At 44.6% G+C, this 15,686-nt stretch overlaps 1 protein-coding gene across 1 annotated transcript in view; it reads left to right on the forward strand.

Annotated features, from left to right (window-relative positions):
- The window catches only part of GTF2E1 (general transcription factor IIE subunit 1), a 49,675-nt gene extending 34,685 nt beyond the window's left edge, over positions 1 to 14,990 (forward strand). The window contains exons 3-5 of the mRNA XM_064722651.1: positions 5,203 to 5,404; positions 10,033 to 10,280; positions 13,237 to 14,990. Coding sequence (XP_064578721.1) covers positions 5,203 to 5,404; positions 10,033 to 10,280; positions 13,237 to 13,667 — 881 coding nt within the window. The 3' untranslated portion in view covers positions 13,668 to 14,990. The remainder of the gene's footprint in view (positions 1 to 5,202; positions 5,405 to 10,032; positions 10,281 to 13,236) is intronic.
- The last annotated feature ends 696 nt before the right edge of the window (positions 14,991 to 15,686 follow it).

A 15,686-nucleotide genomic window follows, 5' to 3' on the forward strand; every position in this document is an offset into this window, starting at 1 on the left:
GGAATTTAATTATTATTTGTACTGACAGCACTGTCTGTTACTTAGGTTGCTAAGCATTTTCATTTCATGAGATTGGCTCATTGGTGGAGAGCAGGCATAGGAATTGTTCTGTGATTTTTGTTCTGTTCAAAACTTTGTCAAACACTTACTGTACTCTGAGTTTTTCCCATTCTGTGCATCTGACTATGTTTAAATTGCTTAGGAAAATTTAATTAAAGACAGTATTGAAGAATGGGCTGATGAGAAAACGGAAGGTTAGACCAGAAAAATGTATATTCCTTTGCCTGTGTAATATTGTTCTAAATGGCAATATTCTTTTCAATGCTGTGAAAAGATCTTCCATCTCTCTGGCTTGAAACAGGAAATTTGTTTGATGACCAGGGCTCAAATCAAGAGGCCGAATTAGCTGATCTAAGAGTGTGGGGCAGAGAGGCACAGGAATGAGAAGAGGCTGAAATTGGAAAAAGAAGTCCAGGAAAAGAAGAATGAATGGAGAAGTTTGAGAAGTGAGTGAAGCCCATGCTGAAAAAGCAGGACAGCAAGGAGAATAGGACCATCAGTGAAGGAAAAACCCAGAACCGGGATGGGAAGCAGATGGGAAGAGCTGGACAGGAAAGTTTAGGCACGGGGCTAGCAGGCAGAACAGCAGATTCCCACAAAGCACCTCTCTTTCAAGAAGCTAGAGCAGCACCCAAGGTGTTTCCTTGTCATCCTGCCTTTGTTGGAGGAAGCAGGCTGGCACAGCATCCTGCTCCCCTGCAGCACTGGCAGGATGTCATCTTGCCTTTGGTGAGTCAGGGGGCAGGGGCCTGAGGGACTAAGGGCTCCAGGTCTGCAGATGAACCATATGGCTGCTGGCACAGCATCCCATGGTGGGAGGCATTTGTCTGCCTTCCTGGTGGTAGGGACCTAGGAAACTCCTGTCCTCTCCTCAGGGTCTTTATACTCTCATTTTAACATCAGCTGAAGCACGCAGAGTTAAGGAGTGCTGAACTAAAGCTGCCTCTGCATCCTGTAACGTGTTTTCTTTGACGTAATTCCTCCCTCTGACAAAACATGCTTTGCTCAATGAGAGAGCGGGATTTACTTATAGAATGCACTTTTTGTCTGGCTTGCTGCAGAAAAAGGAAAAATGCAGAGTAAGAGTCAGGGAATTATTTAACTAGAGTGACTGCAGAAGCTACAAGAACATGATCTAATCCTCCAGGCTATCTGAGTTTGTGTGATGTTGAACTAGTCATTTTAAGCTTTTCAGAGGCTCTCATTAGCCACTGTATCTAACTCACTGGAGATGTCCAATCCTAGAGCCTGAAAGAAGAGTGGTAAGAATACTGCACGTTCTGTTCTGAAAAAGAAGTTCCAGAAAAGCATCTCAAATCAAGTACTGCTCAAATCAGCAGATACTTCTGAAATTATGCCATCTGTGCCTCAGCTCACTCACCATGTAATGGTAATAATGCTACTTCTAAAAGAAGATTGTGGGAGATTTTGAAAATAAATTAGCTTAATGTTTTGTGATGCAGTCAAGAAAAAAAAATTGGATGAGGGTGAAGACTGGAGGACGACAAAGGAGCTGAAAGATTATACTATGAACTAGTGTCATGCACCTACCCTGTAATGCAAATGTCTGCCATTAACATGGAGTTCATCAACTGGAAACTACAAAGGAGAAGGAAAGATACAAAGGAAAAGAAAGATCTGGGAACATTGCTGGGTCTTGTGATAATTGAGGCATCACTTTCATGATCTCTTACAATGTGATCTTAAAAGGTCTCAGTGGCTATCAGAGAAGCACTAATGCCTTTGAGCTTTTGGGAGAACTCATCTGGACACTTGTCTATACTTCCATGTTCACAGCAGAATGGTGAGAGCAAACTGGAGAAAGGGCCAGTGAGGCTGCTAGCAAAGTCAAAAGAATGGGTGGCCAGTTTTAAAAGGTAAAGAAGAATATATGGCCTTGCAAAATGAAGATTGAGGGATGAACAGGACAGCAGTTTGTAAATACACCTGAAGGATTAACAGCAGGATGGAAACTTGATGAGATGAGGTACAGTTCTTAGCAAAACTGTCATTGGGTGTGAGATAAATGGGAATTAAGTTGAGGTTGAAAATCAAATAGTTTTCTGAGAGAGTAGTGAGAGTCTTGGGCAGCATCCCAAAGGACAGAGTGGAAGACCCTTGTTGGGCTGGAGGTGAGGCTTGAGCCCTTGGACAAGGGTGTAAGCAGGGCCTGGGCTCAGACTCAGGAGTCTGTTGCCAGTTGAATGTGTTCACTGCAGCAGATGCTGCTTGCACACTTGGACATCCTGCCTTCAGCGCGTGTGGGTGGTTGACCTTTTCCTTCTCTCAAGTGAAATCAAGTCATTAGGAATTATCTCTAAATATTCTGGCCCTATACTTCAGAGCTTCAGCTGCTTTAATCTTAGTAAACCTTGGGGAGCCAGATTACCAGCATATGTGCCCCCCAGAGTCCAGGAGCATATGAGGAGATCTGTTTCAGATGGCTGGTTTTTAACATGCAGCCAGAGAGCTCTGTTGAGTGCTTGAGCATGTGTTCAAAGAAGGGGATGTATGTGCTCTCTGGTAGCGTTTCCAAGATGCAGAAAAGCCTCATGTCTGTTTGCTCCAGGATATCTGTTAGTCCTGGTTTATGCAGCATTTTGGAATTGAAAAACTGTTGTGTAAGGGCTGAAGGAAAAAAATACATCGTTGGAGTGGAAACATTGCCGTTTCCAGCCTTTGGATAGCCTCCACTTCATGTTTGTCACATGCAATTCATATCTGAAAGGAACGTGTGTCACTGCTGATGTGATGTGCCATGTCATAAAAGCTTTGGTGACATTTTCTGACCTCTTAAAAACTAATGAAAGAGGTTTGCAACTTGTAAATGCCATCTGCCATGGCAAAGCAGCTTCCCAGCTCTCTAATCACATATGCCTCTTGTGAAATGCTGCATCACCTTGAAAAAACCAGCATATTAATGGAGGAAGCTTGTCGTTTCACTCATTCCCAAATTCTTTACATAATTCATCTATTAAATTTTCTTTTGCTTATTATGAACCCTGAGGGGTGGAAGTTGCAGCAAATCTGTGATAGCTTTAGGAGTTCTGTTTCGTTAGAGCTGTATTTACTTTCTGATTTTTTGGTACTCTGAATTGGAACCATTCTCCCTATGATCTTAGTCTTTTGCAGATACTCATGGGGTTCACAGATGGAAGTGTGAAAAGTCTGAGCTGTCTCAGGAACATGTAACAGGACTTGGGGGGTGTGTAAAAACAGGGGAGTGTTCTTCATTAACCTGTGTTTGTTCCTGTGGTCCATTAAGGGAACTGAGATGTGCTAATCATTTTTATTTGATTCAACTTATGTCACACTGATAGCCTCAGGTGTGGGATAAGGAGACCAAATGTTGGGTTCAGTTTTTGCTGGGCTGACAGCTTATATAATGAACAGTTTGGAATCAGTAGGGACAGTTTTTACAGCCTGGAAAAAAAGAAGCAAAGTGTTTCATGCTTGGATAGGAGAGAAGAGCACTTTATCCACTTGTGTTTTACTTTGCATAGTGCTGTTGTTGGCTGCTCTGGCTTTTGCATGTCAATAAGACAGACTTTCTAAAGAGAGGATTTATTGCAGGAAATGTGTCCATATTGTAGGGCACATACACAGCATGCATTAATTTCTGAGTAACAATGAGCAAAAGCTGCTTCAGATGGTGCCAGAGTAGAAAACTGCATCTCTACAGACTGGTGAGAGGCAACAGATCTCCCTTCTGCCAAAACCAGTGCTTTTTGTGTTTGCTGAGACGAGTGTGAGCATTGTCTAGCCCTCACCACCAGCGCTGAAGAAGTTAGGTCTGTTTTTATCGCTGTTTTACAGGCAGGGAAGGAGTTCTGCTGAAAAATGAAGTGACAACACTAGCAAGTCTGTGTAAGCAGCAAACCAAGATCCCAGAAGCCCTGGCTTGCCAGCCTGTGTCATTACATCATGCCCAAGTGCCCTGGGCAAACCCTGTTCTTCTGACTGTGTTTGTCCATAGCATTGGTGACATAGAAGGCTTCAATACTGATCTAATTCTGATTTTTATACATAAGATTATCATTTCTGTGGCAGGACCTATCCTCAGGCTTCTTATTGGTAAAAAGATCTTGTAATTTCTTCATTGAGGTATTGAGAGGTGAGGCTAGATGTGCATGGGTGTCACAGAATGGATAAATAAAAAATATCACCCAGGGGCAAGGGAAATGAAGAAGCCTGTGAGCATCACTCTGATGTCATGTTCTGAGGTGGCAGGGGTGTGTTCTCAGTCCAGCACTTGCAAGACAAAGCCATCACAGTGTTCTGCTCCCTCCTAGCAGAGCAGATGGAAAGGTCCCACTGTGCACGTACCGCCCCAAGGGTCCTGCTCACAGATGGAGTGATGAAACCCAAAAGCTGCTGTGCAGGACTTCAGTGGGCTTTTTGTAGCTGCTTTGCCATGTAGCCATTTCAGTCTGACCTGTTTTTAGAGATCCTGACAAGGTCTGCAAAACAAACTTATTTTTAACTGCTATTCACATGATTCGTATCTTACCGTTTGTAATTTTAAGAAGCTAATACAGGAGTTGGGTGGGATAGGTTTTTGCATTGGGTGCTCTGCAGTAATGACTTTTTTGCCTGGTTTGGCCCTGAAACAGAAGGAGAAACCATCTCTTTTTTGCAGTAGCTGCAAAGTGACAAGGGTTAGAATATCAGTTCCTGCAGGCTGGTTGGTGCAGTGTAAAACTGCACTGTTTTATTGTGAAATCAGCCTATTGGTGTGGCCTGGGAGATAGCAGCCCAGGCACCTGAAACAGAAGATATTTGAACTCCTTAGAGGATGCTGTGTAGCTTTTTATCACAGCCCAGTCATAGCTGACATTTAAAATGTGCAGCAAGGAGGGAGGGAGATTAGGAGATGTCTCAGTAGAGGTATTGCAGCCCATCTGGGCTTTTCAGAGTGAGAAACTGTACCCTGCTGGGTATCCCAGGCCGCTATCAAAATACTTCCTTTGTTGCCTGCTTGAATAATAACCAGGTACACCGTGTGTGGGAAGGGATTTTTGGGGCAGAAAAACTCCTTAGCATCCAGCTAAGGGAACAACAAGGCACTGTTGTTGGGAAGGCTGCATGAGGAGCTGGGCCTGCTGCTTTCCTTCCAACCCTGAGCATCTTCTCTCGTTTTAGGAACTTTCCGCTGTACGTTCTGCGAGACTGAAGTGGAGGAAGATGAGTCAGCCATGCCCAAGAAGGATGCAAGGACACTGGTGGCGAGATTCAACGAGCAGATTGAGCCCATCTATGCCCTGCTTCGGGAGACAGAAGATGTTAACTTAGCCTATGAAATCCTGGAGCCAGAACCCACAGAGATTCCTGCCCTGAAGCAGAGGTGGGAGCTTGCCTGGTCTTTCCTCACTGCGCTGCTTCTTTGTAGAGTGTTCCTCTGCTCTGCTCTGTGGGGCTTTCCCAAACCTTGTGCAGCACCAACTATGCAAACAGCTGACAGATTGCCCCAGGGCTGTGTGGTTTAGAAGGAGACAGGGGGCTGTAACCATTTTTTACTAAACAGCCCTCTGCATGTATTTTTCTATGAGATGGGATGCCTGAATTGCCTGCTGCTTGCCACGCTGCAGCTGGTATGCACGCCAAGCCCTTGGCCCAATAGTTAAAAAATACAGCTGCTTGATAAAGCTCTGAAGGTGCCACCTATGCTGTCTTCTACCTCTCAAATACTTATCTGTCATCTGTTCCTTTTGCTTCTACCCAGCTTTTGAAACGAAGCTATCTGCAATCCACACCTTGTATTTCAAATCCTCATATAATAGTATTCTAGTTTGAAGACATTACTTGTAATAAGCAGTTTTTTCCTTCTTATTTTGTCCAACTTGTTACACACCTCTTCTTTTCAGGAGAAGACCATGTTGGAATCAAAAACTCCTTAAAATGTTCTTACCCATGGGAAATGACACTTTCTTTCAGAACATTCCTAGCTTTACAAAAACAGATGATGTTTAAATAATGCAAAAAGATGTGGGGAGCTGTCAGTTTTGTCAGCTGTGGTGAAATGTGATGCACTTCTCTGTATTTTAAAAAAAATTAATTATACACATGGGGGAAAAGAGCTGTACCATGAGGGGAAACATTCCCACAGTGCCTTGGGGTGCTTGGCTTTAGTTAATAGGAGAGCAAGCAAGATACTCTTTTTTTCCTCTCAGGCTAACCTTGAGAAAGAATGGTCCTCATATATTCATTCTAGACAGCTTCTAATTAATATAATAAAAATTCTTTGTCTATTCATAGTCTTTTTCTAGCCAAGAAGGTAGCTATTTTTCCTCATCATTCTGATAGAAAAACAGAAGCAATATAAAGAGCGGAAGAGATTTTTCCAAGGTCACTCAACGTGTCTGTGGTGATATGGGAAATTGTTTGAAGCTTTTATACCCAAGCTGAATCACTAGACTTTTCTTTAAAATCCCTTTTTCAGTAGTTTAAGTAGTAGAACTGGGATAACCCTACCAAAAAGAGAGTAATTTTTTAGTCTTCCCTTTTTGTGTACAGGAAATTATCACAGCAGAGGCCTGGTGCAGTCCCATGATTAAATCGCAGCACCCACTTACTTGACTCTTAAATACTTAAAAAACATTGTAAATGATTAATTACTCTGTGCAAGGAATGACAAAATAAATAGGCAGCTTTTTAAATGCTTACTTGAACACAACTTGCTTCAGCACATACAGTGATTTAATTATTTATTAACTCTTATTAATTCAAAGCAGTTAATTCCATGAAAGCACTGCTGTGAGATTTTTTTAAAGTGCCAAACCCTGGATTATTTACCCTCTCTGTTTTTATGGAGTCTTGAGAGTCTAAAATCATTGACAAAACTGACATTTGATGATTGTGAAACAAACCAGAAAGGTCACAAAATGCCTGCATCTTCTCTTTGCAGTAACTTGGGCAACTCCACGTGTTTTCAGGAGAGTTACAGCTCTAGGTGGCCCCACTGGCACTGCAGAACTGTCATTCACCTGCCCTGGGAAACCGGGTAGATCTTCATTAATGTTTTCCTAAGAGGCTGTTAATTTTCTTAATCGTGGGAGAGCATGAATTAGCCCCACAGGTTTCAAAATAAACCTGCTTTACTTAAGCCCTTCTCCATAGTTTTTGAAAAATTATGGATTTTAATAGCCCTTCTATTTCATTGTGTCAAAATAGCATGATTTCAATTAACAAAAAATCTTCACAGAATTAATTTTCTGTGGTCATGCTGTCAAGAACCATGGGTTGTCTCTTGTGAAGTTGAAACTCTTTAAGAGCAGCACAATGAAAATGTGTTTTGTTTTATCTCAAATGTGGCAAAAAAAGAGAGTTGTCCCCATTATCCAAGACCTCTCTTAATAGTCTGGGCAGGATTGAGATGAAAATTTCAAGTTGTTTGCCCACTGCACAGTGTGGTTTCTGTAGGCCATACCTCAGCTGTGTCAAGGGCTATTTATGTTGCCTTTAAAGGCAGCTAAACCACTCATTAAGGGATTTCCATCGAGGTGAATAAAACAGACTAAATGTAGCCACATCTGGGCCACTGAGCTGCCACAGTTCCTGCCTGCAGGGTGGCCATGTGAAGTCTGGAGCAAGGTGGGGAAAAAGCAGTTCGTGGATCTAAGAGAGAAAGAGAGATTTAAGAGATCCCTTCATCTGCTCTGTGATGCCTGTAAGGCAGCTCCCACACCTGGCTTTTGTTGGTGCCTGGCCCGTGGTGTCTGATGCTGTACTTTGGAACAGGTTGCTCCACTGTAAGTTCTCTTCTTGCAGAATGAAGTGGTTCCCCTGCTCAGGTAGTCTTGGGGTGGTGCTCATGCCTACCAACAGTGACATCAATTGAGACACACTTGCAAAGCTCACTGGGGTCCAAATTCAGACAGAAAGTGTCTGGATGGCTCCAGCTCAGTGTAGGACATTGCAGCAGATCACATGAAGTAATTAGTACTGTAGATGTCTCTTAGAAGTGTTACTTTCATTTTTGAAACGTTCCTGACGTCATGGAATAAGTGTTTTGCTGCTAAATGGTTCTGTGTAGGAAAAAAGTCAGTTTCAGGCACACTCCCAGAGGCTTCTATGCAAAAGTATTATTAGGTAGTTCCTGGCACTAGGGAGGGTTTAGTGTCACGCTGTAGTCATGGGGAGGGAGAGCTTGGGGGAGAGCTGCATTGTGCATCCTGTGAGGAAAGTGGATTACATAAAATCGTCAGGGAAACGCTGGTTAGAGATTTCTATTGTGTGGGAAGCAGAGTGGTGCTTTTCACAGAACACACGCCTGTCTTGGGGAGCTGAAAGGTACCAACACTTGAAATAACACGCTGGGGAGAAGGTCTCTGTGTGGCTCCTTGGGTTACATAAGCAATCCATGCGCGTGAGCCTTCTGCCCGGAATTCAAGGCTGCTGTGAAGCTCTCCTAGCAGAGCTGGCTCTGCAGGATTGCTAAGGACACAAGACATGCTAACACAGATGCTGTGAAGTATTTTGTTAACAGATCCCAGCCATTCCACTACTGAGAGCCTGTGAGTAGCTCTCAATCAACACTGTGGCTGAACACACCATATTTTTTATTTGGGGAAGAGCAATGTTCACCTACCTGTGTCATTTCCCCTCACTGGTTATCCCTAAAAATCCAGCAGAATTAGCTCATCAAATAGTGGTAATGTCCTTACTGAACTAAAAAAAAACACAAATTAATCAGGTCTTCTCCAAGTGCAACTTTAAGCTTCTTGGTTGGAGAAAAGGTCATTGAGTAGACAGCAGCAACTGAACCATGCTCACTGATGACAACTGTCAGCTCAGCTGGCATCCTGGAGTATTCCTGATGGATTTAATCTGGACAAGAGAAGGAGTCAAGGCAGGGCTGTTCCTCATGAAAAGCTGTAGGTACCCCTGGCAATTGGATGACTGAAATTATATGATCTGCAGTGGATTTGTTTCTCTGAAAAGATGAAATCTCATTCTAAAGTAGAGGAACAGTCACATTTGGCTTTCCCCACTCTGTATACATAGCAGCACAGGCCAGGGTGTATTTTAGGCTCGTAGCCATCATCAGTGTGCAGAAAATATTTCACCTGATAGCCTGTTTAGATCAGATCCAAGCAGGAATGATTTTCTCCATCAGTCTCCTGAGCTAGAAGGAGCCCTGCAGGGAAATGTGCAGAGAGCAAAGGAGGGCTGGGCTTTGGCTGCCATACCCTCCCTTCACATGGGTCAGCACCTTCATTTCTCCACTTTTTCCACAGTGAAGACAGTTCTTCTGTCTCCTCCTGCACTGCATCAGCACACAAAGCCTTTTGTCCAGTCCCAGTCCTCTGATTTGAAGATGCTCTCTCTTCTTTCTTCTCTGCCTGGGCTCCCCAGTCCTCCCAGGGCGGCCTCTGTGGATAGTACAGATCTCCTGTGTAACACAGGAGAGGTGACTTCTCAAGTGCATTGTCACTCACAGTTCAAGCAAAGGTTTGAATTGTGTTTTTCATGGTGAGTTAACTCCTTCAGGAGTCCTGTGATTAATAACAGTTCACCGCTCTGAGCATGCTGCGTCCCTGGGCCGACCATCTACCTTGGTTAGGCTTCAGTGCTTTTTTAATGCAGGATTTGGCTGCTGTGTGAAGGCCAAAAAGAGGCTTTTCCAAATACCAGACTACTCTTTGACTGTGTTTTTCTGCTGTGGCTTTTGTTTCAGGGAATTCTGGCATGTTATGCCTATTTTAACCAAGGTGCATTTGCATCTCTAGTGCTGCCTCTTATTTTCAGTGTCTGTGGTGGATGGTGCCATGGCCCTATGTAGGGTTTCCCAGTAGAGACCCACAAGTTTCCCAAACCAGCAAGCTGGCACAGAAATTCCTGGCAGCACATGTTAAAACTGAGAATGAAAGTTCCTAGTGCAGATCATGAGGGATAACTAATCATCACTGCAGTATTTTTTCTAAGAAGGGGCTTGTTCTGAGAGCTGTTTTTCTCTCTTTAACTTCCATGTAGCAAGGAGCGTGCGGCTGGTGCTGGCTCAGGAGCGGCAGCCGGCCTTGCAGGGGGACACCATCGGGAAGCATGGACCACAAAGGGGCCATCATACGAGGACTTGTACACCCAGAACGTCGTCATCAGCATGGAGGACCAGGAGGATCTGAGCCGCTCTGCTGGCGAAGGAAAGCCAGCCAGGGAGAGACCCATCTGGCTGCGGGAGAGCACGGTGCAGGGGGCCTATGACCCCGATGAAATCAAGGATGGTAAGAAATGCACAGAGCACAAGTACTGCTGGGCTGGTACAAGGCCTTTACAGTGCTGTCCAAACCATCTTCTGGTGTTTGTGTACAGCTGCTGCTCCCAACACCGGAGTGTCTGCTCCCCTCTGCTGTGCAAAGCACCTGTGTGTAGGCAGATGGAAAAATTCCTTAGATCCAGGATTGAAATCTAGGTCAGTAAAGCTGAGCTGTCCATGAAATTTTGTGGGGCTTCTAAAATGTTAATTAAGTGTTATGTCTTCCACCTTGAGAGCTTATTGCTTCTAGATGAAGGTCTTTCAGTTTCATCTAGAAAGCTGTCTCCCTAATAGGTCACTGCTAAAAAATAACATTTATTAATGTTCAGTGACCCTGAAGTCTACTAAATCCACCAGCACTGTTTATATGCTCCCATAATGATAATTGTTTCTCAAAACTTGTTATGTATGAAGAATACTCAGACATACAGCTTCTGGAAGTACAGTAGGAAGGTCTGTCACCATGACAGGTGATGAGTCTTTATTCCCTTCTGTTTGTTTCTCATTATCTCTGCTTTTATTTTCATTCATCTTGGGGTCAGGTTATCCACAGACCAATGGTCAAAATCTTATAACCATTAGTGGAAACATTCTGCTTTGGTATGTGTGCTGTTTAAGATTCCATGACAAAATTGGAAATGGAGGCCTTTTATAATTTTTACAAGAGTGAGTCAATAGATAGAGTAATTTTAGGATTATGGACTGAAACTGTTGGTGCCCTAGGAAGAAAATATGGCAAAAAGGAGTCATATGTGTGAGTATGTGACCCTGAAACTCATGCCATGTTCAGGAGAGGAGCGGAATATTTAGGTGTAGCAGAAATGAAGAAAATAGATGTGATATAGTGGTCACAAGATACCTAAAGAACTTGTTCACATGTAATGCTGTCAAGTGTGTTATGGATCCCAAACCATTTTTCAAATAGATTAAGTAAAGTGAGATGATTGAACAACCTGCTCCTGCAGTCTGCAGCAGATGTTGTTGTTACTCACCAGCCATGGTGAGTTCTCACCCCATTTTTCTGCTAGACATTCAATTCACCTGTAGTTTTAAATCAACTCCTTGAGACAGTTTTTGATGTACACAGCATAAATGTTTCTCAAGAAGTCACTGAGGGACATGGGGGTGGAGTATCTCCTTACAGGATGGGGGCATCACAGCTTAACCTCGTCAGCTACTGGAGATCAAAGAGGGAGCTTGTGGAAATAGCCTGAACAGGAAGGACAGAAACTTGGGACCATTGACAGAAAAGATTCACTGCTTGGATCTGGCAGAAACAGTTCTGCAAGCAAGAGACAGCCCCTCTGAGCCACAAAGTCAGCCTTTGTGGAGCTAACTCTGGCTGTTGTCGTTTCACAGCTCTCAGTGTGATGAGCTATGATATTATTTCACAGAAATGCTCTCCTACAGCCTCTTCTGTTCCACAATCACAAGCAGTAAGCTGAGCACACAACTGCCAACACGATGCCTTTATTCTTCCTTTCTTTCAGGAATTTGGCAGTGCTCTAGTATTAGTAGTTGTAGCCATCACCCGTTACTACAGCTTTGTTTACAATGTAAACAGAATTCTGGTGAAATTAGGTATAGTTCTCTGGGCCTTTATTTTACTGCATGAAAGGAGTGACCACAAACTGCCCTGGAACTTATTTCCTTCATGTTATTTTTTAATCTCAAGGTGAAAATGTAACCAGCACATTTCTAACTGGGGAGGGAGAAGACTTGGGAGCTGGCTGCCTGGATGTGGTGCTGAAACCATGAGGGTCTGTGTCTTGGAGGAGTGGGCAAGTGGCTGCCTGTATGAGGGCAGAATGCCAACACCTCAGCTCCAGCAATTGTTCATAGGCAGCATCTTTTGGTGTAAGACAGAAACTTTGCTACAGGGAGCCTGTCCTGCTTTTTAGGCCTTAGTTTTTTTCCTCCTCCATATTTAATTTTTTGTTCTGTTTTTTGGTGTTTTTTAGATTTGGTTTGTTTCTTTTTTTCCAATACTCCCTGTAGTTCTTTTGGTGCTAGGTGGACTCACAGCCCTCTCACTAAAGGTAGGATTAGGAGAGGTTTTCTGTGGGATGCTACTTTTTGAGCAGAATTTTACCTTTAGAATCCATGAACTGCAGACATTTTGCCTGCCAGAGCCGTATTGAGCCCTCGCAGCTGTTTTCAGCCAAGTTTTCTGAAAGAGGGGCACAGGCCAGGTGTGTCAGCTGGGACACTGCAGTCCCCTCCAAATAAGAGGTGCAGGTAGGGAGTTCCAGGGACTGTCTGGGCTGTGTTTCTCTTGGAGAGCAGGCACTGGTTAGTGCTGTGCTGCACAGCTGGGCTGCAGGTTGTCAGCTGCATCTGCTCCATGCCAGCACCATCTCCCTGTAAGGAGCTTTTCCCCTTTCTGCCTGGTGTAGGTGCACCTCTGAGCTCAGCAGGCATGGCTGCTCTCAATGTTGTTTTATAACACATGATTTCCACATATTCTTTGTCTGCCTGGATCAATTTCTTCTCTGTGTTAATCCTTACAGGCAGGGAGCTCAGCAGGTTAGGGTCTGGGCTTGAGGTCGGCATTTTAAGGATTGCTTTGCTTTCTGCTCCACTGTAGAGCCTGAGTTTGACACCTCCCTGGGGAAGTCTTTTCCAGGTGCCTGCCCATCGTGCATTTGTTGTCTTCACATTCAGTGTGCTCCTGGTCAAGGCTTCCAGCTGGGAGCCACAGTGACTCTTGGCCTCCCGGCTCCTAGGAAATGTCAGTACTTGCTCTGCCATTATGAGACATGACTGTTTCTGTCTTTGAAGGGAGAGGAGGGGTTGGCATAGAGCAAGGATGTGACTTTGTCAGCTGAACTCAGTGGCAGTAATTACTGAAGGTTTAGAAAGCTCTCAGGGCCATCACACAGATCTCTGTGAGGAAATGCTCATTCCCTCGTGTCCCTTTGCAGGGGGCCGGGATCTGGATGCGTTCCAGGAGCGTGAGGAGAGCCGGGCAGCCCTGGATGACAATGAGGAGGTGATGCGTGCCCTGCTCATCCACGAGAAGAAGACGCCTTCCGCTTCCACCGTCACCGTCAGCGGCGCCGCTCCTCTCTCGGGCGGCAACGCCAGCGACTCCGAGAGCGAGACCAGCGAGTCGGAGGAGGAGTCCCCGCCCCGCCCCGCCGCCGCGGCCACCGCAACCTACGGGCTGGAGGAGGAGGAGGAGGATGAAGAGTTCGAGGTGGTGGCAGAAGACCCCACTGTCACAGTGGCTGGGCGACCTCATTCCTACAGCCAAGTGAGCCAGCGCCCCGAGCTGGTGGCGCAGATGACGCCGGAGGAAAAGGAGGTTTACATAGCCATGGGGCAGCGCATGTTCGAGGACATGTTCGACTAACTGTCCCTGCCAGGGCATGTTTTTAAAGGGGACTTTTTAAGGCAGAGACTCTTTAGCAGAACAGAAGACTGGAGCGCATCTTCCCTCCCCTGTGCACAGGCAGGGTCACTGCAGCTCAGCCCTGCTAATCTCAGGCATCCTGCTCTCCAGAGCGGGGGAGCAGCAGAGCTGCATGTGCCAAAGCACATAGGGGAGGACGAGTCTCAGATGAGAGGATGCTTGCACGGTAAAAATCTGCTTCAGGGTGCCCTGCACAGGCACTGCTTTAACCTTCTCCAAGGCCCTAGCAGCTCTTTCTCCCAATGGCTTTAAGTTGATTTTTTGTTGCAGATCCCAGTGAAGTCCTCATCCCTGCTCTCAGGGGACCTAAGGGCTCCGTAGCCTGAGCAGAGCCCTCTGCAGAGGAGGGCGTATGTAACATACAGCTGCCTGTGCTCAGTGAGGGGAGAGGGGAGGGAAGTATTTGTCTGCTGATGGCAAGCTTGTACAGGGCTTGTAGCTGAATCTCTGCCAGCAGCCACTGGCCACCAGAGTGGCTCTTTGTAAGCAGGCCTGTAGGCAGCAACCTTTTCTTGCTCCCGTTCGCTCCCTGCTGGGACTCAGCACCTCAAGGTCAGGTGTAACTTGAAACAGGCAGAGCGAAAGCCTTGGCAAGCACACGCAGTCAGTCACTGCTTGTCAGTGTAACAAATGCCCTCCATGGATCTGAGCTGCCAGTGCTCTGACTTGCCAGGAGAAACCTTCATTTTCCAATATTGCTGCCTGTTGTTTCTGCCTAGCCCTGTCCATGAAGACATGCAGACAGTTCACAGTGGGCAGAGCTGCTGTCAGGCAGTGCCAGAGAAGTAGCATAACTAAATTTTATCTGCAATCTCACCAGGGCTATATGATTTTAAAAGGAATTGTACAATTTGAATTCTGCTTGGCACACTCTTACCACGGAAAGACATTTATCAGTGCCTATAGAGCAATATAATGTTTTTAATGTTTTTCTCTTTCAATTGAAAATGTTGCTTTTTTAAAATTGTTGTGTTTTCCTACACAGTGCTACAATAAAACAAAATTATAAAAGAGTTCTGTGTTCCAGAGAGTAGGGGCAGCATTATGTGCTGTTCCACTTATATGGGCGGTACAAATTTGCTGCTCACTGAGACTGTAAATCTGTTTTATACTAACCATGCTTTCTATGTTCTGCTAACCTTGTAATGCCTCCTTTGTGGTTTGATTTTCAGCTTCTCAATACTCTGAATCCCCTCTTTTTTAAATAGTGTTTTGAATTTTCTTTTAAGTCATTTTAAAGAGGAATAAATAAACAGAAACTTCTCCCCTTTGTCATGTTTCAGTTTATCTTGTGCCTAGTTGGGAATATTCTTTGCTTATCATTTTGATTTATTGGATTCAAGGAAAAAAAAAACCAATTTGAGGTCTCCTTTGAGAGGACCATTTGAAATCCCACTGCACATTGTTTCTCCTTAGCAGAGGTTCCTTGAATGCCTCCTGGTACCTCCTGCACTTCCAGGATGGATGTTTCATTGCATCAGTGCTGTGTACAAAACAGAGGCTGCTTTTGATCAGCACTTCCATTTCTTTCCTCCTTCCTCAAGGGAAGCATAGGCTGATGGTAGAGGGCTTGCAAACATGGTGCTGCTGGTTAAAATGGTGTTCTTGTGTAGACAGGCTTCCAAGATCTTGTATCAAGCTTCTAGATATCAAGTCAGAGCTGATAAGTCAGATTCAGTGATCACCTAGCAGAAAAAAACCCATGCTGTACCCATTCTGTCTAGATTTAATCTGGCTGAATTCAGTATTATCACTGGAGAAAAGCAGGTAGATTTACAAGGAGCCAAAAGCAGAAACAGAACTAATCCTGAATACAGAAAACTGCTCGTGCTCTGAACTCACCAGGGCTGTATACTGAGTTTTCAGTTTGCAAAATCAAGCTGTAGGTTTAGTCAAGATGAAGTGAAGAAATAATCAGCATAAAAATCTATAAAGTAGTGGTTTTCTTAATAAACACAT

Source organism: Zonotrichia leucophrys, chromosome 1 (genome assembly GCF_028769735.1).
Source record: "Zonotrichia leucophrys gambelii isolate GWCS_2022_RI chromosome 1, RI_Zleu_2.0, whole genome shotgun sequence".
NCBI lineage: Eukaryota > Metazoa > Chordata > Aves > Passeriformes > Passerellidae > Zonotrichia > Zonotrichia leucophrys.